Raw genomic sequence first — 25,844 nt, 5'->3', positions numbered from 1 at the left:
AATTGTCATTTTTCACCATAATCACCACATCTTAACCCATCAGTTAAAACGGCCGAGGCCATTAAATTCAACCCAAGTCTACGGTAACCGGACCATCACCATCTGACAGCTCTCAGGAGGCTGCAGAGCTGGGCGCGTGGTTCCAGCCCGATTTCCAACTGAAATCTGTCTGGGTTATTATGCAAATTTGACCAAACAGGAAGTTGTTGCCTAAATAATTCGGCATTAAGTTTCCAAGCAACAACCTTTTCTGACAACATCTGAGCTGTTGCTCATATGACCTTAAACACCGTTAATTAAATATCCTCTCTTGTTTCTACCTTAGCTGTCCATTCACCTCCTTGCGTTTCTCTTACCAGAGAGCCTATTTGCTGTCATTGTTTGTTTCTTCTGCTGCTGAGACATCAGGTGACTTCCGGTGACCTGTTTCCAGGCTTCAGGCTGCCCTCGTTTACACTGGGAATTTGGACCCAGGAGGACACAAATGGGTGTCAAGGAGTTATGAGAACCTCCTCAAGTCATGCGAGAGGTGTAGTGTGTAGACAGTTTATTTTCTCCGGAAGTCTGTCTATGGTTTCCATAAGATTTTCATAAGGTTTCCCAAAATATTAAGCGCACAGCTTAAAATCCCAGCTTTCCTCGGTGAGCCCGTAGCCGTCCATAACTCCTGGCCACTCTTCCTCCTCAGGACCACGTCATCCTGTTTCTCTCTCCATGCATGTTGTCTCCTGTTCAGTTAGGCAGCTCCTCGGCCTCAGAGCTGGGCAGTATTTTGTCTGGGAATCCAGGAAACCTTGTCCTGGAGGGGTTATCCTTCCATCTTATTCCTTAATGAAGACTAGTCATTAGCCACGTGCAAATGAAGGAGGGGATGGCTTGAGGCAAGTTATGAAACTGAAGGAGAAACTGGAGGTCAGCGTGCATCGTTAGCCAAATATGATTCATGGAACAAAATCTCCAGAAAAATGTTAATTTATTAACATCCCATAAATGATGCTGACACGGTTAAATTTAGCAACCTCTTCAGGTCCCGTAATACCAAGCGATGTCACCAAGAAATTCAAGGGGCAGCCAGATCAGTGGTCTTCACAGCAATAGGGCACAGGCGAGCTGTAGGACTTTTTCCAGTGACCTGGCTGGCTGTAGTCAATCGAGTCTAAAATGATGTTCCATTTCGAAAACTGAAGGGACTTCCTAAACTTTGCTCAGCCGCCAAAAAATGCAAACAAGAATGGTAAGGGGCCCATAGAATAAGAAGCTGATCAGAGTGATAATTAGCATCTGCTCCGAGCACTCATCCCGGGTGGTTCTGAGGACAGAAATGACCTCTGTGTGTTTCTGCAGGAGGGAGTTTGCCCTGAGAAGTTGGTGGGACTTCCTGCGCACCTGCTCGAGCACGGTGGTGTGCTTATGCATCAATGAACTGGAAATGGGTATCTGGAAATGGGCCCCGTTGTTGAAGGGGATGGCAGACACAAGTGTTTACCTGGAGGATGTGGTTCATTCAGCCGAAGACAGGATTGTCCATTTCACTTCCCCTGCAGATTGATTCTTGAATGCAATGAATGGCACCATTCTCTGTTTCGTTTTGCTAAGTCATTGATTTCTGTCTCCTTTATACAACCCCTGTATACGCTGCTGTTAGACAAAGGGGTTGGCCAATCCTAAGACGAAGGAAACAGTTGATGTTGCGGTGGTCTCTTCCTTGTCCCTCATCAAAAGCACCCCAGGTCCATGCTGGCCGTCAATCTTTGGTGTCTCTGCTCCTCAGTGCTTTGCCACAAAGTCATATGAACAGCACGCAGAACCTTGGTGTGGAGACCTTCGTTAGGACGGCAGGTCTGCGTGCTGCAGTCATTCACCTGGTAGGACTTATTGTGGAAGAATCTGAGTTGCGTATCTAAGTCGGGTTGTGCTGGTGTGTTTTCATTTTTTTTCCTAAATAAATGCCCAGTCCCTGTTCTAAATGTTTTCCATACAGTAATCCACTTAATCCTCACAAGAACCCATATGACAGGTGCGTTATCATCTCCACCTACAAAGGCAGAAGCGGTGCCCAGTGAGGGCAAACTTCCCAAGAGCATCCCACAGCCGGGTGGGATTTGGGTCTGCACCTTCAGTAACACCTGCAGGAAACCCCTGCTCTCTTCCCGCCTGACTTCCCTTAATTTGAGAAACACCAGGTGGCGGGGTAAGGATGTCCATCTCCAAAAGTAGAGTTTCGCTTTCATGGCTCTTCAGAGCCCACACATGAATGAGGCTGCCTCTGCGTTTCTCTGAGAGATGAAGAGCGTGTGTGATGGGGAAGGTTCAGGGCCAATTCAAATTCTTTCTTCCGTTCTGTTCGGCCTCGCACTATTATTAAATAGCCACCATGGGCAAAGAAGGACGGGGCGCACACATACACACTTTGCTTTCAAACAACTTGAACCAAGGGCCAGCCCGGTGGCCTAGTGGTTAAGTTCGGTGCGCTCCACTTCAGTGGCCCAGCTTCAGCTCCTGGGCGAGGACCTACACCACTCGTCTGTCAGGGGCCAAGCTGTGGCAGAGGCTCACATTCAAAAAGAACTGGAAGACTGGCAACAGATGCTAGCTCAGGGCGAATCTTCCGCAGCAAACAAACTACTTAAACCAAGAAAGAAGATGGTTATTTGAGGAAATATGCAGGACAGCTGAAACTTTGGGTGGCCCATGACATCATATGTAAATGGTTTGCCAAATAAAGAAGGTTTGTCTTAACAAAATAAGATAAGAGAACAACAAAAATAAGAGAGAGCTGAGCAGCGTGTTTAAATTTCCTGGGGTCCAGCGTTCGTGCGCTTCCACACGGTCAGCATCAATGACACGAGCACACATAGAGTGTGATGACTGATCAGTGTGACATCCCCAGACCCGGCCTCAGGTGCTAACAGGAAATATACTTTTCTTTCCAATGGCAAAGGCTTTTTCCAGGAAAACCTTAGGAAGAAAAGTCAAAATTAGATGACGTTTTATTGGATTTTATTTTCTAAGGCACTAAACTTTTGGAAAATGAATGAAAAACAAATCTCCAACTCCTCAGCTGGCCCAGAAAATTAAACTCATCTGAGGGCATCCTCGTGTGTTGAGCATCATCTGGACTCAAGCTCCCAATCCCCTCGGACCCATCTGGCCACGGTCACCACTGTCGTCGAGAATGACCAGCTGGGAGGAGATTCCAGGGCCTGGCCCCTCCGCCCACGCCCTCCCTGCGCCTCGGCGCCGCCCTTGGGATCAAGTCCGTCTTCCTCAGCAGAAAGCTGACGACAAGTCCATGGCAGGGCGCGAAGACGCCGTGCTTGCAGAAAGGAGAGCGTCCCGGCGTTTGTGTATCTGTCACCCTAGTGTCGTGCTCACGTGACAGTTTGGGAGAAATTACATTAGTTACATCACATTTTGTGTGCTTGAGAATATGTGGGTTTTAAAGATATTTTAAAATTCAGAACAGTTGCTTTTCCAAGTCATTGTTTTCCTTTTAAAAGAAATGCAAAAAGCCGTTTGGTCTACTTCTTGATCCCTGGACGGGACAGAGCCTGAGATCTAAGATTAACATCTATTATTAACTCACGACTGTGTTTGCTTTGCACGGTGTTTGTGGTTCTCTACTCTCTGCTTTTTCACGCTTAGTTTATATAAGTTTTTATATCTGAAATATAGTTTAACATTTGTTGAAATTCATTACATTACTTCTTAAAGGATTTACAGAAATCATAGTGGTTAGGATTTATCAAACGTCTGCTCTGTTAAGCAATTTAGTTACAATACTTTTTCGTGATGCTCACGATAGCCCTGTCAGACGTCTTATAGCTGCTGAGGAAGTCTGCAGGAGCTCCATCACTTACCCTAGTTCGCTCTGACGGACCAGTCGTACGGTGACCTGCTGGCCCCGCCCGGTGCTCCGTCCACCCCCGAGTTCCTGGGAGGCGCAGTCCCCTGTTCTCTCAGCCCCACTCCCTCTGGCCTGATTGATGAAGCTGGGGACGGACATCTGGCCTGGAGCCCTCGCCCTGAAGCAGCTGAGCCGTCAGAGCCTCTGAGAGAGGTGAACTAGTCCCCGAGAGTGGCCCTTGGTCTGCGTGTGCGACTGGGCTGGGCTGGTCCCTGGGGCTTTGGGCTGGAGTCAGAAGGAGGACGGGAGCCTGCGGACAGCAGACAGGGCAGCAAAGATGTCAGCGACGCAAGGCCACCAAGCAAAGGGTGAGGGTGGCCTGGGAGCTCCTCGGCCCCCTCAGCCCACGCGTGGCCCGCTGTCCACAGGTTCTTCCCACCACAGGTGCCCCCCTCCTCTGGAGTAGCTTGAGTGGGTCTCCAGGACTCGCAAGCAAAGGGCTTGACGGAACAGTTGCATGGCCAGCAGACACAGGCCAGGCTTGGTGACCCGCAGGGGAGGGCCCGTCTGTGGACGTGGCTGTCACTTGGGGCGTTTCTAAGGAAGCAGTAGGAGACACAATTTGTGGCTGATGTGAGGGTCCTTGAACGACCTGGGGAATGTGTACTTCACGGTGAATCTCAGGAGGTTTTCACAAGGGAGCGATCCCAGTGGAGCTATAAAGTATCACTATGGGGTCCAGTCCACTGTGTGAGGAAGGGACCACAGTGGGCAGAGGCCCAGCTAGGCGCGTGTGACACCACTCATACATTTTCAGAATTTTGAACTGCTACGCGATGTCGTTGTGCACCTGGTGTCCACTTTAATTGCTCCTGGAGGCATAACCGCTGTGAAGAAAGGCTGAGAGACGGTCTGCAGGGCCTCCGCAGAGGAGAGATGGGCAGGTGTCAGGACGTGGTGGGCCCGCCCCTCGATGTCAGTAGACAAGGCAGGCACTGAGTTTCCAGGAGCCATCACGGAGCTGGAGGCGTTCTTGTGAGGGTCTGGAAACCGTCATGTGCTCGAGATTGTTAGCTGATTAGGGCCTGTTAGACTCAAAAATAGCAATAGTAATAGTAATCAGAATTGAAATCATTTTTTAAAAAAAAGGTTTGGCATGACTTGGGGAACAGGATGTTGTGCCCATTTCAAAAGCTGCCATGGTGTGGAGGGGGCAGCTGGAGTGAAGGAAAGGAGGAGGCAGGGGTCCTTGGAGCAGCTGGAATGAAGGACTGATGAGGCGGCTCGGAGCCCAGATGGTAGAGAGACCCTGATGAGCTCCGTGAATCTGTGACTAACTATTAACTAGCTTATTGTCCTGTGGGCTGTCATAATTTTTGGAGTGATCCTCTTCAGCAATCAGACCTGTATTATCGCCCTGGTCCAGCAGAATAAATGGCCATGACTTCCAGAATTCGACATTTCTGATTTAAAAAGAGAAACTCCAATGGTGGTTATTTTCACATGCTAAGGTGAGTTCTGTAGATTCTCATTGTCCAGAGACGCTGGAAAGAAAGAAAAATTCTAACCCTGTGGCCTAGACTTGCAAGCAGAAGGTTCCATCCCAAGGAAACGCTAGATGAGCCCAGGTGTACCTCATGGCGCATTCATTTCTCATCATGAGCGACACTGTTTGATGATAGCGCAGACGATGGATCCAGAACCGGGTCCAGATTCATTTGCAGCCATCAGGGCCCATCCTGCTCCAGCTGTTAGAACTAGTGGAGACCAGGGTCACAAGCCAGATGGGAATTTCTGTGCAACATGGCTGTGGCATTCGATGCAAAAATATTCAGCTTGTTAGTTCGTAAAGTCTTACAGGCGATCTGTGGAAAATTAGACCAACCCTAACTGACCGTGTGACTCGAGGAATCGGGACAGTAATCGGTCATTATTGGTTTCTGAGATTCTTGCACTTACTCTCAAACCGAGCCATCAGACTGTATCGAAATATTTCCTGGCAACAGAAAGCTGATTTATCTCCTTTGCACTTCATCATGTTTTCTCCCTGATGTCCGCACTGTTTTCCTTGCTAACGTCTGCCCTGTCGGAACTTGATTTTGCCACCATGGCTGCCAGGTCAATAAGGAGCTCTTATCTTAAATTTTGACGAGAGTGAATAAATTGAGGGTGAAAATTATACATTAACATCAGGCATTTCCACGGGCTCTTTTGCAGGGCTGTAGAGAATTATGCGGACACTGAAGAATATGCCTTGATAGGAAGCCTCAGAAATGAGCTTGGAAATTGGGATGGTTTAATGCAGCTGCCCTGTCATTTTTCTGTAAAAGATGTACTTTTGCCTTCCTTTTCTCTCTTCTTGCCAGATAATTATGATAAGCTTTTTTAGTATAATTTAGATTAAGTTGATTAGCCAGACCTGCCCTACACTATAAACGCAGCTAATGAATAGCAGATTTTTTCCACCCTAAAGCACAGGCTTTAAGGGACCTGAGGACTTATCTGCTATTCAAATGCAGAAATGTTTTTAAAAGCAGCTGTATACATTCAGAACTCATGGAAAACCCGTGTTGAGCCGTGAGGCTTTATGTGAGAAAGAGGAGGAAAGGCACGTGTTTTAGTGGGGTCCGTTCAGTGCCTGGATGCCTTTATTGTGGAGACAGTTGTTGAAAGCTGGAGTAGGCTGCGGACAAGCTCGGGCTGAGATTTTCAGCGAGCTCGTCCTTCTCCGGAGCGCCCAGCCTCACCTGCTGAGGGCGGGTGGTCTGAAGTCTCGAGCCCGTTAATGAAGGACAAAGTGAGCATGAGGAGGACTCAGGTGGAGCTTCAGTAAATAAGATCAACCAACCCCTCAGCATGCTTGTCTTCAGGATCTCTGCCCTTCTCCCAAGACGTGTGGACCTTAACGGAGCAGCCGGGAAGGGAGAGAGGAGGCTCACGCTGAGGACGTGCGAGTCCAGACACGCTGCTGAGGGACGTCGACGTCGTGCAGGTTTTCCTCCCTTCATCTTTAATCCACCCTTGGACATTCGCTCGTGCTACTGACCCCATTTTACAGATGTGGGAACCCAGGCTTCAGCTCCTTGCCCAGATCGTATACTCTTGAAGGCGCCTCAGCCTGGGTTTGGGCAGGAGGGGCCTCAGAGGAGGGCGATGGGAGGCTGCACGGTCCCTGTGCTCACAGGGCGTTGGGGAGGCAGTCACGCTAAGGTGCGTGGATCCAGGAAGTCTGCTCGGGGAGACGGGGACCTCGGCTCCTGGGGGCTGCTTGGGCTGCGCAGTCTCTGGGTCTCTGAGACTTGGGAAGCCGGCAGCATGTGATGGGGATGAGTCTGCCGTGTTCTGGGCAGAGGTCCTCCAGGGAAGGCCATCCACTTAGCTGGCTCTGAGACAAGGCGGGGAAGCTGCGTTTCCTTAGGAACAGGGGCTGGGAAGCCACGTGGGGCGGCAGGGCTGATCCAGTCCTGGTCGTTGTCTCTTCTTGCTCTTCCAGCTCTAAATGATACCTCCAAGCTTCCTGCCAAATGGGATGAAATTGCCAGGGTTCTTCATTATAGAAAACATAAATTGCTGGAGGCAAGCATGCTGCCAGTGACCCGAATGTGAGAACCGTGCGTCTGTGTCACAAACACGGCATTGAAATGCGTGCTTTTGTGCGGTTATGGATGGCACACAGCACCACCAGATGGAAAGCTGGAGCCGTCTCTGCTTTGAATGTGTCTCCACTTTCCTCGTGTCACCGGGTAACCCGTGAGGCCGGCCATTTCATGCATGGAGACAATATTGAGGCGTCCAAGCTGTGCGACCTGGCGCCCTTATTTCTCGGTCAGCTTTCAGGGCAAGGACTCCATAATTTGTTAAACCAACATCGATCGGGCTTTAAAAATGAATTGCAATCAAGGTGCTGCCATAAACCCTTGTACTTATTTGGTTTCCTGCGAGTAAACTCGATGTGTGATATATTTAAAAAAGAACGATGCCTTCGGCGTGATTTGTCCGTGAATAATAGGTAGCCAGCTTCACCTGTCAGGTTTTTAACGAATGTTACTCACTTTTATTAATATCCAAAGTGGGATAAATGAATAATGGCTAGGCCTGGGGATATTGATCAAAATTCAGTTTTATGGCTAAGTGTACTGAAAGTGGGTATTTACAAAGACTCAGGATCTGAAACAACCAACCACAAATCAAACTTTTGAAGTTGCTTTCTTTTAGAAAATAAGGCTAAGCATAATATTTTGGCTATGAAATATTTTACTATATAGATTTATATAATCAATTTTAAATATAATTGGGTTTATTCAAGTCTGTGTAACAACTCAATGCAAAAAATTTTAAATAGAATTACTGGAATTAAAAATGCATTTTTTTTCCCCTGAGGAAGATTAGCCCTGAATTAACCATCCATGCCAATCTTCCTCTATTTTCAGTATGTGGGCCACCAGCACAGCATGGCCGCTAACAGAGCGGTATAGGTCTGCACCCAGGAACCAAACCCAGGCCGCCAAAGTGGAGCATGCTGAACTTAACCACTGGGCCACCAGGGCTGGCCCTTAAAAATCTATTTTTTAATTAGCTTGCCCTATTACAGAGTCATTGTCAGAATCCATGAAAGGCTCTCATTGGTATGTTGTCCATTACTGAACTTACTTCATTGTACAGCAATCATTAGTTTATATGTACTTTTCCTACCAGACTGTGGCCCATAGTGTGTAACACAGTGCCCAAAACTTAGTGTCAATCAACAAGTGTTTGTTGAATGAGTAGTTAATGGAATTTCAGGCGCTGAGTGTCCACAGGCACTCACCATAGCGTTTATGTGTAACTAGAAGAACAGTGGCTGCCGAGAGAGCCAGGAGCTGCTCTGCCCGTCTCTTCAAATAAACTCTCTCAACTTCCATCTCCAGGAAATGCCAGGTTCAGTGAAATAGTAAGTGTGAAAATATTATTTTTTCAATGATATTTCTAAGAAGGAATTTTAATAATTTGGACTAGTCCATGTTGTCGTCACAGATATTTAGTTCCTCGGGCAGGTTCACGTTCCAGAGGATGCCTCAGGCTTTCCTGACAAGCCCACGCCTCGCATAGTGGCAGTGAGTGCCTGTGGAAGACTCAAGACTCCTTCTTTCATGCGCTTCTCTCATGCCGTTGCAAGCTCCCTGAACAGGTTGACATGTGAAGCCTGGTTTCTCTGAGCATTGACCACAGTTCCTGGAACTGGCCATGGTAGAAGGACAGAATATGACACAGAGTAGAGACCCAGGAAAGGCTTGTCGGCATCCATTTACACTTTAGTATGAATGAGTTTGGCATCTCTCTTTCCTGAGCCCAGATTTTGATGATGGAAAAGAAGTGTTTTCAAGAGGAAGTTGGAAAGGAGAGTATGCACGTGAACCTAAGAAAGACACCAAAAGCCAAGTAAAAGTAGAGCCAGATACACATTTTATCTCCCCACTGTTTTTCCAAAAACAGATCCTAATCGGCTACCCCAGAGTGAACCAAGATTGGTTGCAAAAGTTCAGGCAAACAGATGAGCAGTTAATGCCGACGTGCAGCGCAGGAAAGAACGTGGACTTTGGAGCCAGAAAGAAAGTGTCACGTGGTGACAGATGATGATGACTTATAGCAGGATCCCTTCACAGAGTATACAAATATCGAATCGTTACATTGCACACCTGAACTAATAGCGTTAAATGTCGTTTATACCTCATAGGATTTTAAGCTAATTACCCAACATCTCCCAAGCACACCTTCCTCATTTGCAAAGTGGATACCATGACGTTTCGTCTTAAGTGTTCAGCTAGCAAGGCCCCTTCTCCGAGGTGAGGTTGTTGCAAAGTCCAGACAGCAATAGGTTGACTCTTTCGGACCTGGAAGAAAGGGACATCCATGGAGACTGAGGGCCTGGATGCCGGGCGAGTGGGTGCACGTGGGCGTGTCGTCTCCACAGCCACTGCTTCACGTCTCTCTCTTGAAAGGGCTCATGGGAAGATGCTTGGCAGAACTCACAGACAGTTGACACTCAGCGTCCCTCATCTCTGCTTTTAACTTCTGCACTGTCTTCAATTTCTGTAAGGAACTAAGGTATTCCAGTTCTCAGAATTATCCTCAAAATTGCCTTTTCGATGCCCAAGAAGCCCTTTGTGTGTTACAGATAGAGGGTAAGAGAAAAATAAATTCTTCCTATTCCTATAGACTGTAAATGTCCAGAAAGCAAGGGTCCCTGCCAAAATTTGAGCTGCTTCCAGAGGCTGCTCATGCGCTTCTGGTTTACGCACACTGAATTTCAAAGAAAAACGGGACCATGAGCTGTGTGCAGGCAGAAACCATCGCTGTCCCTTCCCTCAGTGTTTACTGAGTTCCCAACGTCATGTCCCACAGATGGTGCACGCGGTGCTGAGACCCACTGGCTGAATGAATGAATGACCTGCTCTTTAGGAGTTTCTTTCTACATCTTAATTCTACCGTTGTATGCATGAAGGAAAGAGCAATAGATAAATGCTAGTCTGTAACAGAGGGAGACTGAAGCCTTACGTTTGTACCACTGTCCATTTCATTCCAGACCATCTAATTCCAATAAAGAAGAAAATTCAGATTCGGGCTTTACTGAAGACTATTGAACCTCAAGTATTTTTATAATTTCTTTTGTACTATGAAACACAGACAGGCTGGTTGGAGAAAATCTGGAAGGCACAAAAAGTTTGAAGAGGAAAATAAAATGGAGCTGTAATTCCCCCCGTCAGCGACAATCACTGTGCATCGTGGGAAATTGCCTCCAGTCTTTTTTTTCAGAGCAAAATGAGGACATAAAACACAGAGTGTGCATATTGCTTTTCTCAGTTAGCATTGCACTGGGAATTTCTAAAAGAGTTAAAAGCTCTGTAAGTCTGTGCTGTGACTGTTCATAATTTATTTAACCGTTCTGCTTTCACTGGATATTTGAAAACCAAGACTTGACAATTTTTTAAAAGGAAAAAAAAGTGCCGCATCACTAGTGACCCTCAAGTCATTTGCTCCAAACGCAGGAAGAGGCCCAAGATAACTGGAGGTCTGGTCTCTCCTGCCATGTCGAAGCACCTTGCACTGGGGTGGAAATCCTCCCCGCGGAGAGGGAGGCGCAAAGCGAGATGGGAAATTCCTCAAGTGTGCAAAATTAACACAATGTGTCAAAAACATAATTTGAGTGTTTGAAAGTTAACATTGTGGCTTTTCTTAATGTTAAAATGCCTGGAAACTTCTCTGCAGAGAGCAGGTGGCATATAACACAGAACTTAGAGAGGCAGAGAATTCCATTCGCTTCTTCATGGAGAGTCAGGAACTCCAGAGAGGGTGGGCGCAGAGGCGGCAGTGCCGGGCGTCCCCACAGCCCGAGGGTCGCTGGGTTGGTTGGCCAGGGCTCCTGCTTTCAGGTGGAGCGGGACAGGGTGAACTGGGGGCCTTCAGTAAATTACTTTTGTTCATTCCTCTAAGTTGAGAGTTCTCAACCCCCGCTGCACAACAGATTCACCTCTGGAGCCGTGAAATGAACGGACCCCGGGCCGCCCCAAGCCCTCTGAGCCAAGATCTTTGGGAGTGAGGCGTGAGTGTCTGCATCCTTCTAGAATTTCCCTGGGGGTACCGAGGCAGGATTTAGCAAATAAAAATACAGCGTGCCTGGGCAACTCTGAATTTCAGATAAGCAACAGCTATTGCATGGGATATACGAAAATATTATTCTTTGTTTATCTGAAACTCACATCTAAGTGGGTGTCTTGTGTGTTGTCTGGCTGCCCTACCCAGGAACTGCCAACTCAGCGAGGCCCTGGAACCGCGTCAGAGACCACGAGCACGTCTGGTTTCCATATTGTGGACTCTGATCTCTGAGACATTTACGTAATGTAGACACGGGCAGCAGTAACACCAGGTGCTGAGGCCGGGTTTTTCTAAGCTTTGTAAAATGCCGTGTACTCTGTTGTCAAAATAGCATTTCCGGTTTAAACATGGTGGGCATCTCTTCAAGCAAACTTTGGCATAAAACCTCATTAAATGCAGAAGGTAGCACAAAGGATTGAACCCCGCATTCATTTGGAATTTAGATTTAAAACGTATTATATAAAATATAATTAATGTCACTTTTGAAGCAAATAATGTTGCAGTTCAACAGCAGACAGAGGCAATGTCGCCTTAAAGCTTTCAGACATGGAAATAAGAAACAGGCTGCTTTTTACTTCAGCATTTTTTAATCTTTTTTCCGAGTCCAGAGAAATTCAGACTTAAGCGTCTGTTGCTCTTGTAAGTGAATTCCTCGGGAGACGAGTTTGTAATTTATTTGAATTCACAGTGGTGGCTAGCTCGGCGAGGCCCCCAAAGCTTGGAAACAAGACGTGGAGGTGAGTCACAGGTCTTCTTTGTGGTTCGGATGCTGAAACCCGGCTGTCACGTGTTTTAGCTGCCACCTGTTTTGAGAGCCATTTAGTTGTCATTCCTAGTTGAGCGGGGTTGCTTCATCAGTGACTTTGAGTTTTTCTTTTAGCCTGATTTGAGTGACATCTAACTGTCACTGAAAACTCTGCAGACTTTCGGGGCGGCTACTCCTGAGGCCTGATCCTAGGTCCAAAATGAAATTATGTGCATTTCTGTGGCTTTCAAAGAAAAGCCATTAGTAATCATTGCAGCAGCGGCTCAACGCAGGCTGGTGGCACAGCTGTGAATGAAATGAAAGGGAAGGGAACATTAAAAAACCAATCAACGCCTTTGTCCTAACGGAGCAGAAATGAATCCTTAATTTCAGCAGCCTTCAAATCCTGTCATCAGGGAAACGGCTGAAATGTAGACTTGCGAATGCTCTCTTTAAAAGTAAACTTTGAAAGAAGTAGAAGAATCCAGAAGCGGGGCAGACTGTCAGATCGTAAACTCGGGGGGTTACTCTCTCGGCACAGTGAGTTCACGGAGCATCTCTTGTGCGAGTCCCACTCGGTCGTGCCTGGAGCCGGGGCCGTGCTCCTCGGTGCTCTGGACGTGTCGTCATTCTACCCACACTAATAACCCTAATAACCGTGAGCTCCTTGTCCTGTGCCCCTTCTGTGAACGAGGAGCAGTTCCCAGACCACGGTCGTGCAGTCGGGAAACATTTTCACAGGTGGCATTTTCAACCTGCCCACCACTCTCCACCTTCATCTCCATCCTCTGAGGAGATGAGGTGTGTTCACACAGAGAGACTGAACGGAAGTTCTCACCCGGGCACGAGGCACTCCCCGGTCTGAAGGGGCAGCTGCCGCTTAGCAGAGATTCCGCCGTGAGCAGAGGTTGGGAGGGACCTGAGCAGGGCAGACGGCGAGTTAACTGAAAAGCGTGCAGGTAGACCGGACGCATTAGATGACGAGGGACTGGAGGTGTCAAGGCAAAGCAGAGCCTGCGTGACCTGAGAAATGCTTTTCTGACCCAAAATGGATCCCCTGGAGGAAAAGGAATGGACACACCCTTAGTGAGACCAATCCCAAGGGCAGACCCAGAAACACAGCTGGATACAGGGTGGGAATGACGAACGCCCTTTAGTGTGTCAGTCAGATGTTGAAACTTTGGTTTAGTAGCAAAAGCTTCAGATTCTACTTCCATCCAATCAAAACGTATTTATCCATCGATAGAAGGAGTGGATGTCCTCTCCTGAAGCCAAAAGGAAGTAAGCTTGGGGTTCACTCCCGCACGCGCCCTGGGCCGTCACGTGTCCCTTGCAGCTCTGGACTCTGCAGAGAACCTTCGAGGGGGCTGGAGAGAGGATGGACAGGTGGACGCCCCACCTCGCTCGCTTCCTGTCGCAGTTCTCCAGAGCTGTGCTGAGAGCATCCTTTTACAGTTTGGGGTTCTTTGTAGATTTTATTCAAAGAAAAGGCTGGTGCTACTGAAAACACAGTGTGGAAATCACAGTTCTGGTGAGAGCTGTGGGCAAACCACTTACCCACTGTGGGCCTTTGCGGTTGTCGACAAGGACAAATGTCTCTGCCCTCTCGTTACCCACAGGGATAAACCGATTAAGCACATAAATAAAAACGCTGTGCAGAGCAGGAAATGCTGCTGAGTCCCGAGCACAGTGGATAAAAGCCTCTCGTTCCGCTTTCTTGGGGTTTATGAGGCAATAATGCTATTGTATTCCTTTACACCAAGAAATCAAATATTTTCTTCTGAGCCGTTTCCCTTTTCACATATAAACATTGTTTTTCCTTCTACCTGCTATTTTGAAGCCTTAACTGTTTCTTATTTTCCTTCCAAGTTAGCGTGATTTGGAGATTTTCCTCCTCGAAAGATGTAATTTGTACTTGTACTTCAGAAGATTTAACAACCCAGAGACTGAAGCCTGCCTCTCCTCTGCTTTTCTGAGCCTGGCGGCGGGCATTCAGAGGCCAGGCCTCTGGGAAGAGAAGGGGCCTCGTGGCTGAGGCCCTCGCAATGTGGGGTGAAGGGCCCTGAACTCCGGAGTCCACTTGTGGCTTCACGGGAATCTGTCCCTTACGTGACTTCAGAGAAGATGCTTAACCTCCCAAGGCCTCGAATTCTGCGTCCGTCACATGGAGGTGACCCGTCCTGCCCTAAATGCATGGTGGTTGGGGCAATAAAATGAAGTGATGGAGCCATGAGGACTTGCAAATGCACATAAGTTATTATACACACTACTTTTCTTCACTGCTTCTCCAAAAGAAGGCATTAGGAAGAGCCACACGGCAGTGGACCAGCCAGAGCCGCCTGGTGGTTGTGGTGCCAATCCCTAGTTTCCAGGACTGGAAATGGGGCCAACTTCAATGCCAGTCGAGTCCTGAGAATTATATCCAGCAGGAGAAAGAAGGAAGCGAGACGGATGTGACCACGTGCTAGACACGGCGACGTGCCCATGGCTGCATTAGGTGCCGGGATGGGGAGCGTTGTCTCCATTTCTGGGTGGGGAAATGAGCCAAGAAGCTGATCGTCTCTCACCATACACGGCTGACATGGAAGACAAAGCTCCTCTTTCCAGTCTCCTGTGCTGCCTCAGAATCACAGACGGTGAAAATTCCCCATGACCCTGATTCACAGGAACTCGCCGGGTGGTTGAAATGACCAACGACAGTTACCAAGGGACCCTTCTCAATGAGGCACTGAAACACTCCCACAAGTGGGTAATAAACTGGCTGTGTGACCTCAATGTGGTGAAGCCAGTCCTGATCAAAGAGCTGTGCTGACGTCACGTATTCGGCTCTGACCCCTCTTGGGGTTGGACCCCCCCCGATGGAGGACCCGGGTCTGGTCTGCAGCCCTGCTGAGTGGCGCCTTTGCTTCGCAGACAGCAGATCACCGCCTCTTCTGTTCTTCCAGGCCCAGCTGTTGCCCTTGTATCCACAGTCCTCCTTTCTGTCCCAGCTGGGCCACCTCGCGGCGTGTGGAGTGTCTCTAGTGTCCACAGACGGGTGTTATGATTCACTGATTATCCAAATCCAGCTCAGTTGGTTGAGCTGGTCTTGGAAGTTAAATAGCTCATGTGTGCACCAGCAAAGCGCACGACAGGCCCCGAGGCCGCCGGACACCCTGTGGGATCCCACGAGTCCGTCCTGGAGAGCCTCTGAGAGCAGAGGGGGCATCTGGTGTGCCTCCTGGGAGGAAAGAGAATGCAAATCGCCACACCCAAGACTGTCCAAGGGGGTCTTAGAGCCCCAGGCACCGTCCCCCTTAGGTGGGTCCTGGAGCATGAGCCTGCCTTATAAACGGAAGTGAAATGTCCACCAACTTCCGTGGAAGTCGACTTTCTTCTTGGAAGTCAGTCTACCTGGGGAGTCACCTGGTGCACCTGTCGCTCACCTGCTCAAATCACTTCTCTTGTCCCTTTCTGTCTCTTTATTGGGGGGATTTTCAGCTTATTCCATTTTCAGTCCGAAAACACTCTACTGATCAGGGTCAATGCAGAATCTCCCGTAAGTCAGGCCCTGTGGTCATGGTGGAAGCATCGCACAGACGCAGAGAGACGGCAGGGAAAATGGAACCAGCCAGGTCGGCCTGTGACTGTGTGTCCTCAGGTGATGGACTCAACCTCCCTGGTCCTCATTTTCCTCACTGGAAAATGTTGATACTACAGCCACCTGGAACGGGCTCATGAGGACTGACTGGGTGGAAACACCGTGCTGCCTCGGTCTCCCTTCAAGGGAATCTGAGGGGCTCACAGCCTTGAAACAAGTCCTCCCGTGACAAATGAGGGGGGAACGGTGTGTTCCTCTGGAATGAGGGTGATGCCCTGTGTTTAGTGGTGTGTCGTCACAAGTCGTCTCAGGTATCTTCGTGAACTCCCGGGTGCAGGGGCCAGGCCGGCCGTCTACGTGAAGTTTGCAGGTGATCACAGAAACGTTCGCAGACGTGCCCCATGTCTCCTTTGTTGGTGGCTGATCGGTACTCTTCGGGCCACAGCAAGAGCATGTGACACTCAGACGTGTTTTGTTAAATTTCGGTCCCTAAGAAAGGTAGCTCGTAAAGTGAAGTCAGCTGGAGAGTATGGCAAGTACGCAGTGTGACGTAAGGAGGGTGCCATCAAGAGTCATAACAGCCAAGGAGTAGGCTTCTCTGGTGAAGACCAGAGCTCCTCAGATGCCCTCAAATTTGTCAGAGGACGGCTTCCCAGATGGTTCTGTCTAGGGCACGTTTCTGTTTTTGCTAAGGAAACATGGTAGAAATTTGAACATCGTATCAGATGGAGGTGACCTTAGTCTTCCAGCCCTGACTAATCTCACACGGGTCATCTGGACGTTGCTAGCCCCACCACACACACCCTGGCCGTGGTGTATTTAGTGTGGACGCTGGAAAATAAAGACGCTAAGTAAAGGCACATAGAGTGTGACCCGTCACTCCAGCCCCACTTTGCTTCTTAGGTCAGACTGCTGGTCCTGATGACACTGGTGGAGCAGGTGGTTCCTGAAGACAAGTTGAGGCAGGAGAGAGAAGTCTGGAAGAATGGGGTTTCATGTGTCCCGGTAAGCGTAGATGGGGGCAGATCTGGGGCCCTGCGTCATTGAGATGTGACAGCTGTCATAGGAAGAAGACGAGCCTCGTGCACCCTCCACGTTTCACGCATTCAGCTCGTGCTTCAATATTTGCTGGCGCCCACCATAGATGTTGCGACGTCAGGGTGACTAGCACGCAGACCCCTGGGTGGGTACTCTGGACCGTGAGTGGGTGAATCGTGGAGACACAAAACTGAAGCTGCAAAGACAAAGCCTGATTAGGTCCAGCAGGACTGTAGCCGCCAATTGTACCAACACACACTCTGAATGAAGCCTTGTCAGCTGAGAGGTAAAACCCAGAGCAGAAACTCAGAATGCATCTCCCCTCAACCCACGCCGGGCTTTGTCACTGTGGGAGGTTTTGCCTGAGTTAAGCTGTATCTTGATCTGATAAAGGACAAGCGCAGAGGTAAAATATGCAGGAATCATTTTCAGCCTCACAATTCAGGGCTGACCTTCAGACAGACTCACGATCATCCTGAGAGTATTGTTCTCAAAATAATGAGCTACGGTCCCCGCAGAAAGCTGCAGGTGGCTTTCGCTGCGTTTGTGCTCTCTGTGAAATGCACAGCTTTGTACACCCGGTGTGGGCACGCTGCCCCTTGTCCTCGTGTGCTGGGCACTGCTCTTGGCTGAGCTCTCACACTTGGGTTTCAGCAATGTAATGTGAACTCATCCTTCAAACTCACTCGCTTAAAGCTTGTCCTTTGTTTTCTGTGTGTGTGTGTGTGTGTGTGTGTTTATGCCAAAGAGAACCAGTAAGACCCGAAATTGTAGATTTGTTGTTTGGTTTATTCTTCTAACTCCGTCGTAACCCAAGTGATGTGGACCAATTTCGAGTTAATAACACTGACCACGTGACTATAGTCTCCATGGCAACTGTATTTAATTAGAACTGTGCACCTTATTGCATTATATTTCTAAACACAGGAAAACGTAGTCATCTTTGGTTTCATACTATAGTTAATGTGCTCAGCTGACTGACCAACTTTGTACTAGAGACCTCATTAGCAGGAAAACGCCACTTAAAGTGTGCAAAAAGTGCTGTTCGCCGTGCAAAAATGGGGTGCAGTTGAATTATGTTCAATAATTTGAATAAACTGCCTTGTAAACACTTAACTCAATTCAGACAGTTATTATACCTATATAAAAGTATAATATATATATATTTTAAAACTCAGTGACTGGGAGATCCCATAAAATAAAATGCTACTACAAATTTACATGAGAAATGGTCCCAGCTTCCTCAGCATCTTCCATTGCCAAACCATCCATCCTCCTTTCTTAGCGATCTGTAAACGTACTGAAAACGGCAGATGCCCCTCTGCTGAATGCAGGATGGTGATGGCATAACTGGGTCTGATCACAGTGGACTACCGTGAATCCTTTTGCAGACCATGCCATGGCTCACTGTGTTCAACACGACTAGCAGGATGCGATCGTAGAATGTTTGCCGCAAAGCCTACTCATGAATGTTGGAAGCCTGCATATCCACCTGTAGAGTCTGAATATATCATTATATTCAGAATTATACTTATGGAATATGTTTCAAAATGATGACTTATATAACATATCATCCAAAGAGCCCTGATCTAAAGCTCCTGTCTCATGTGGAGACTGGCTGTCTGCACCCCTCACTTCTGACTCAGTGCGGGGTGGGGAATCCGTGGGCATCACAGTGCATCTGAACCGCCCTGCGGGGCACGTGGAATCCAGAGCAGCCTCAGGGGAAGGCACCTGGTTTGCTGGGCAGAGCGCAGGACCGAGGCCGGGGAGCTGGATGAGGAACCAGGTCCCTTCATTCCTGGCCTCTGTTGCCCTCTGGGAAGGGGACCCCCCCGAGACCTTTTACACCCACACAATGGTGCCACTCTGGGAAAGCGCGTCTGCTCTCTCTGCGTTAGACAAAATGAACAAGTGAGAGCGCTCTCCCAACAGAGGGAGACAGGATGCGTGTTTTGGGTGAAATTAACCTAAGATGAACTAACGTTAAGCATTAAAGCAGTGACTGCAGGCTTTGAGTATTGCCGAATGAGGCCTCAGATAGTATAAAGTTTCTAGAAAATAGAGGAGGTCTTCATGGGCGGCACGGGACTCCTACTGGGTTCAACCAGCTGGAAGTAGCCGGAGAAAATAACAGCGGCACGATTGTACAGAGTTCCGTTCTGACAGAGTCCAATAAATCTGAAGTTAAACCAGCAGCGAGGCTGAGACTCGCTGGACGCACTGCCTACGTCGGGACCACGCGGGGCGGTCTTCACCTGCTGTCTGCACAGAAAAGTGGTGGTTCTGAGGTTTCAGCATGAGACACCTGCTCTGAGCAGGGACGTTTGAACAAACTCGAAAGTGTCTCTTGTGTTTGAACGTCTGTGCTGGCGGGTGTTGGAGATGTGCTGGGGGTGACTGCGGTGCCCCCCCAGAAACCTATTAAACAGTGACTCTGTTTCTCTCTTTGCAGAGGAAGAGGCCGGGGACCTGGTCCAGCCAGGCATCAGCTTTCCGGGGCCGACAGAGGAGGACATAGGTAGCGTACAAACACCATCGCGGCTACTGCAGAGAGTAGTGGTAACCAGACACACTCCGGGCTGGGGTGACCGTCTGCACGTCAGGAGCTGGTGAACCTTCCCACAAAAACGTTTCGAGCAAATGTTTGACTTTAGAGTGTTGCAATAAGAACTAAATAAGATGTGGTAAAAAAAATTTTTTAATGGTGATTTATGAGCATGATGGGAGCTGCAGGTAAGATCACACTCACTCCAGAACATCACTGATTACTTATTAAGGCAGCTAATTATTTTTATTAATTAAGGCAGTTATTAACATAACTGATACATGCCTACAAATGAACAAAGACCCTCTCCCCTTTCTCCTTCATGATGGCAATTTACTCTAAGTAACTATAAGGAAGAATAAGGTCTTTTATTTGCATTTTTTTCAAGCAACTCTATTACTAGACATAAAACAGCTGATTTCTCTAGGCGAGCCAAGCAAACCCTGTGGTTTGGATGCCAAGGACAATTATGTGCTTTCTTTCAAGGGAGCTCCGATTACTGTCAAATTATATTTTCCCCAGTGCTAGTTAAAATCATGCGGAAGTTTTATGTTTCCGCTGCCACGGACACAATAAAGCCGGTGCTGTATTTGGCTGTCATCGTTGACGTGGAGTCATGCTTCCAGAAAAAGGAGCAAATGCTTCTGTTAGAACTGTGAAGTGTTGAATAAATTCAACGTCAAACAGTGAGAAAATAAACCCTCCCACAGACTCTGGGACGGGGTTATTCGCCAGCCTTGACGATTTCCGGCTCCCTGTCTCGGGTCACTCATGGCCACATGCTGTCACAACCCTCAGGGCTGTGAAATGGATCCTAAGTTCGACTTATATTTAAATTTGAGTTTTTCTTAATTTATTTCAGATCTTCAGCCAATGGATCTGTTGCCCGTTTGACTGGCTTAAAAAATCATGTTGAAAATTGAGAAAGTCCATTTGTGTAAAGCTCTGATTTCTTTTAAAGAAAATTAGAGGCAAAAAAAGTTTACTTTTCAATTTCTAAAAGAATGACAGTGTATTATCCACTGTGGTCAAGTTCGAAATTTATTTCTAACCTGACATTCTAAACAAGGCTCTCTTCACTTGAAAATATGCCAATAAAATTATTTTTACTTGTTAGAAAGGAGTACTGGCTATCTCCTTTTGAATGAGTTTTTTTGAAACAAGTTAATTATTTTTGTCTCACTGTGCAAAGCTGTCTGTCACTACCAATTTCCCCCCATAAGCAGGTCTAAAGAGGCTTCCACTGGATGTATGGCTCACCTCACTTTTCTTTCGTTGAGGCTTCAAAAGTGGCTCACCTGTGTTTTGCCCTGCGTCTGAAAAATTTTTACTCTCTTGAGTGGGTCTGTAGTGCCCATTGTTTTCTGTGACAGTCTTAGAATGAGGGGGACATACCAAAATAAGTGAGGAATGTGCATCTTTAAGCCACGTTTTTGTGGCAGGCAAGAATTTGGGGCTTATGCTTTCACCTTCTAGAAGGATGGGGCGGAGTGGAGGCCAGCTGGTGCCGGTCCACCTCCGGGAGAGGCCTTTGTCAGTCAGCATGCGAACCCTGGGGTTGACTCACTCGGGGGGATGCAGGGAGGAGCGTGGGGCACGAAGCTAAGATGCGGTCACAGGTTCTGCCATGTTCTTACCGCTGAGTCCCAGACTAGGACCTTAAATTTTTCCCTTAGCCACATGGACTGAGCACAGAGGGATGGAGACAGGAACGAGGGAGTCACAACGTCTCCTGGGTGGCGTTGTGCTGGCTAGATGGCACAGGGGGAAGTCTTTTTTTTTATTGTGGTAAAAGATGCATAACATAAAATTTACCATTTTGACCATTTTTTAAGTGTACATGCAGTGGCGTGAAATACATTGACATTCTTGTGCAACCACCACCACCATCCATCTCCAGATCTCTTTCATCTTCCCAAACCGAACCTCTGTTCCCACTAAACACATCTCCCCATTTCCCCACCCCCAACCCCACCCTGGTGACCACCAACCCTCTCGGCTTCTGTGAGTTTGGCTTTCTTAGGTCTCTAAGGTGAGTGAGATGGTGCCATCCTTGTCCCTCTGTGTCTGGCTTATTTCACTTGGGACGACGTCCTCAAGGTTCAGCCATGTTGCAGCACATGTCAGAATCGGCTCCTTTTTGAGGCTGGACACTGTCCTGTTGTATGGATGGACCACGTTTGGTTTATCTGTTCCTCTGTTGATGGACACCTGGGTTGCTTCCACCTCTTAGCTACTGTGAATCTTGCTGCTGGAAATATGGGTGTGCAAATCTCTCTCCAGGACCTTGCTTTTAATTCTTTGGGGTATTAGAAGTACAATTTCTGGACCATATGGTAATTCTATTTTTAACTTTTTTTTGAGGAACCACATACTGTTTAGGGATAGAAAGGATTCAGGGAGCTGTTTCCACAGTCCCATCCGGCCATGCGGTGGTAGTTGGTGATTGTAAGAATGAAAAGAAACAGTCAGATTTTAGCAATTTGGAAAGAAAGAAACGAGAGGATGTGGTGACTGTTGGCTGTGAGGCGTTCTCGACTGCCTTGCCCAGCTTTCCTGCTGGGGGTGGGGGTGAGTGGGTGGGGGTGCATCACAGTGGGGGCACTCGACATTAGGCCTCTGATGGTGCAGGACAGACTGACACAGAAACTGCAGAGACCCAGTGACCACCCCTCATCCGTCAGTGTCACTCACGGAGCATTTAGGCATACTGAGCCTGGTCCCCACGCCGTGTCTGTGCCGTTCCCCTGAAGTGGGGCACGGAAATCAATCATCTTCGAAGTCCCCTGTGTGATTCTAATGTGCCCCCGGGGTGGAGGGCACGGATGTAAAGCGTAGGAAAGGATAATTAATGGAAAGGGAAAAAAAACAAAGGAGGGGGAGAGTGAGGAGAAAAAGTCTGCCTTCTATTCCCAGGTTATTATAATAACCAGCCTGGAACGAATGTCATAATTTTAGACATTTATTTTTCCAAATTGAGTTTTCCAACATCCTCACCTCCAAATTGAAGGGGTTAAACTACATGGATTTTTAAAGTCTCTTCCGCGTTCCAGATTCGTGGACCTATAATTCTACTGCACAAATTAAAATTAAAAACACTTTATAATGATGTAATGCTGTTATAGTGGACTGAGTAGTTACCATTTCCAAAATACCGTGGGACATTTCACAGCATGGTGTAGGTTAAAGTCGTAAAATGATGAGGTAACATTTGCTTCTGGTCTCATTCAAAATACCAATCTTTTTTTTTTTTCCAACTGGCTTCAGTTTCTAAAAGCTGTGAGGAAAGGTGAGTGACATTGACTGAAAGACCTCAAATTTTCTGTAGTGACAGATAAATGCATAAAGGCATCTTTTTAGAAAAAGAACATCGCACCTCATATCCACACCATTTGCCCATCACGTTTTAAGGGCGCCTGCATTCTCTGCGCTCGTGTCATGTAATGTATAAGAAGTAATTTTACCATGAGGAAATGGCCGTGGACTATAGCAAGATAAGGAAGGTTTCTATAAAGTTAATCTAAAGTCAGTGATAAAAGTACATTAATGTAACACATTCAAAATGACCACAATGGAAGAGATAAACCCACTTTTTCCAGAAGAAACGTTTAGAGGGAAGACCTTCAGACATACTAAAATTAAATTGTTCTACCAGTAATTTTGTGACATTGGCTCATTGTAGAAGATGTTATTTCTGAGGACGGCTTTTCTTTAATCTCTTGAATGTTATATTTAAAGCAGTTGTAAAGAACTGGTGATCTATAAGCATTTATGAGGACTTTCATATTGAACCAAATTTTGAAATGATGTCAATTGAAAAATGAAATGAAAAAAAAGCAGATTAAATGAGCAATCAAAGAATATTAGGCACGTATTATATGACACATGACGCTGAGAAAATGCATGCACATGCAATTTTAAAAATGCTTGAATATTAAAATAGTACCTACCAATCCTTAGAGCCGTCTGTGGGACAGGCACATACGTTATGAACATATGTTTGTGTAGTAGGATGTTACTGCATCGTTTTAAGGTCTGTACACCATTTACCTGCATGCATGTCTCCTAGTAATTATGTTATTTAAAAAGAACTCCCCTTTGTGGAATTTATTTTTTGTGTCCTTTCATAAACACCCCTGGCCATCTTGTAGACGTGGAACTTTATGGGCATCCACACTTATTTCATTCAGGGGAATTTCTGGAAGTTTCTAGAAATAGTGGCAACAGTGCTGTGCTGTTTCTGTCTAGACGCAACAATGTCTTCATTTGCTGCATCCTCGGCAGCCCGGAGCCCTTCCCTCCATTGCTCCATTTCTCCCCACCTTCCTGTTCTCCTGCGCTCTCCCAATCCCCCTTCACCTCAAAGTCCCCTCAGGACATCCACACGCTCTCTTACCCCACTGCCCGTGGGAATTCAGACACCACAGGGGAGAGCGTGTGACATCCACGAAGTTGTCATCCCGTGCTGCAGAAATGGGGGAGGGTCTGGAGAAGAGGCAAGGTCAGACGTCAATCAAGAGAGGACTCCAAAAGATACATTTTATTGGAGAATTTCATGTCAAAACTTTATTTCTATACAAGCAAACTAAATTCAGTTTTAAAGTGCTTAATATTTATATTTGTGGAAATTAGGATATTGGGATGTTTCATCTAAATTTCTGGAATGCATTCTCTAGCTTTTCTCCTAAATATCAATTTTTGACTTGCGCAGTTTCCTAGCCTGGTCACTGCCAGATGATTTATAGAACTTTTTCCCGGATTGATTCCCTTCCTCAGAACAATAAATCTTATAAATTCACTCCTGCCTCCTTGTGTGCGTGGCTGCTGCAGCACCGTAGGCAGAGCGGTTTATTAACAACAGACATTGATTTCCCATGGTTCTGGAGGCTGGACGTCCACGACCAAGCTGGGCGGATGTGCTGTCTGGTGAGGAGCCTCATAGCCAGCATCTCGCTGTGTCCTCGTGGTGGAAGGAGCAAGGGGGCTCCTTGTGGTCTCTTTTATAAGGACACTGATTCCCTGTGACCTAGTCGCCTCCCGAAGGCCCCACCTCCTAATGCCATCACCTTGGGGGTTAGGTTTCAACATATGGGTTCTGGGAGGACGCAGACATTGTCTACAGCAGACTTCATTCATTCAGACAACACCTACTGTCTTCTCCTCTGGGGATGCACCAACCGAATGACCAGCAAGCTCCTGGAACATGGCAAGCTCTGCAGAGCGGAGGAGTCAGGAGGGAAAAACAAACACAGAACTGCTGCACGTACAAGAGAAAATGAAGTCAGTGCAGTTCGAGGGGCATTGACAATATTCTCTAAAAAGGCGGCCAAAGATGGAATTAGCGCAGACTAAGGAACCAGAGAACACGGAGAGGAAGGCGGCAGAGGCTCGGGTTCAGAGGGCTGGCAGGCTTTCCAGAGAGGAGCGGTGAGGCCATTCCCGCTGGCAATCACCTGAGCACTGAGAGGCCTGCGTGTGGGGACGGGGCCCTTTCCGACTGGACGGGCCAGCGTGGGAAGTGGCTGGGCGGAGAAGCCCAAGTGCACTGTGGGGAGAGCCACCTGATCTGAGGAGCGCTGCGTGAGCACCGTGTCGTCTGGACCCCGACTGAGCAGTCCTGAGAGCAGCTCTCAGCACGTCAGTCGTGTCCATGTGTGAACTCGGGAGCTCAGTGCATTCCGGAAAAAAGAGGACTGGTTATGGAGCCAAATGCTGGCCTGCACAGCATTCCCTCTGGAAGGAGCGAGCTGACGCGATGGCTCTGGAAGGCTGTGGGCGCCCCTCAGGGAGTTCTGTGCGGAAAGGTCACGTGTGTGACCGCGGGCTGGGATGGGCTTGCTGGCGTTTTCACCCTGCCCTGCTGGAGACGGACTGGACCAGACGAGGTGCGTGATGTATAAATACTTCCCGAGCGTGAGAAAGACACGGTCCCCATCCCCGGGATCCTGCAGACTGAGAAAAACCCTCTCCCCCGTAAGGGAGCCTTTGGGAGGATGCGTGAATATGATTCTCCACAGGTACAAGCTGAGCACGGAGGAAGGAAAGTGAAGTGCATACGTTCAGTTAGCATAATCCCTTCACAGTGGAAGAGAGAAGTGAGTTAGACCCTGGAGGGAAAGTGGCATCGAGGAGAGAGTGCGAGGAGTTTCAAGGGGAAGCTCATTTGTTGCTTTCTGTCCTGCTAGCTCCAGACCAGGCTTTCTCAGCCTCAGCCTCTCCACGTTGGGCAGGATGATTGACAGAGGCTGCTGTGTTCCCCAGCATCTCTGGCCTCTGCACAGGAGATGCCGGGAGCACCCCCAAACCCCACAGTGTGGCAGTCAAAGATGCCTCAAACATCGCCCTGTGTTCTCGGGGCCAAGGCACCCTCCCTCGCTGAGAACCACTGTTCCATACCCTCCCCTGACCTGCACTAAAATTGAGGGGTTTCTATAAAAAAAAAGATAACAAATAC

The 25,844-nt window shown here is 47.9% G+C and overlaps 1 protein-coding gene across 14 annotated transcripts in view; it reads left to right on the top strand.

Annotated features, from left to right (window-relative positions):
- Window positions 1-25,844, top strand: part of DLGAP2 (DLG associated protein 2) — an 823,185-nt gene that overhangs the window by 655,143 nt on the left and 142,198 nt on the right. For all 14 annotated transcript variants that reach the window (XM_070253515.1, XM_023630813.2, XM_070253523.1 and 11 more), the window contains one exon: window positions 19,298-19,363. In XM_070253515.1, the coding sequence (XP_070109616.1) occupies window positions 19,298-19,363 (66 nt within the window). The remainder of the gene's footprint in view (window positions 1-19,297; window positions 19,364-25,844) is intronic.

This window comes from Equus caballus, chromosome 27 (genome assembly GCF_041296265.1).
Source record: "Equus caballus isolate H_3958 breed thoroughbred chromosome 27, TB-T2T, whole genome shotgun sequence".
NCBI classification, from domain to species: domain Eukaryota; kingdom Metazoa; phylum Chordata; class Mammalia; order Perissodactyla; family Equidae; genus Equus; species Equus caballus.
Note: the sequence above shows the minus strand (reverse complement) of the source record. Positions and strands in the feature narration are given on the sequence as shown.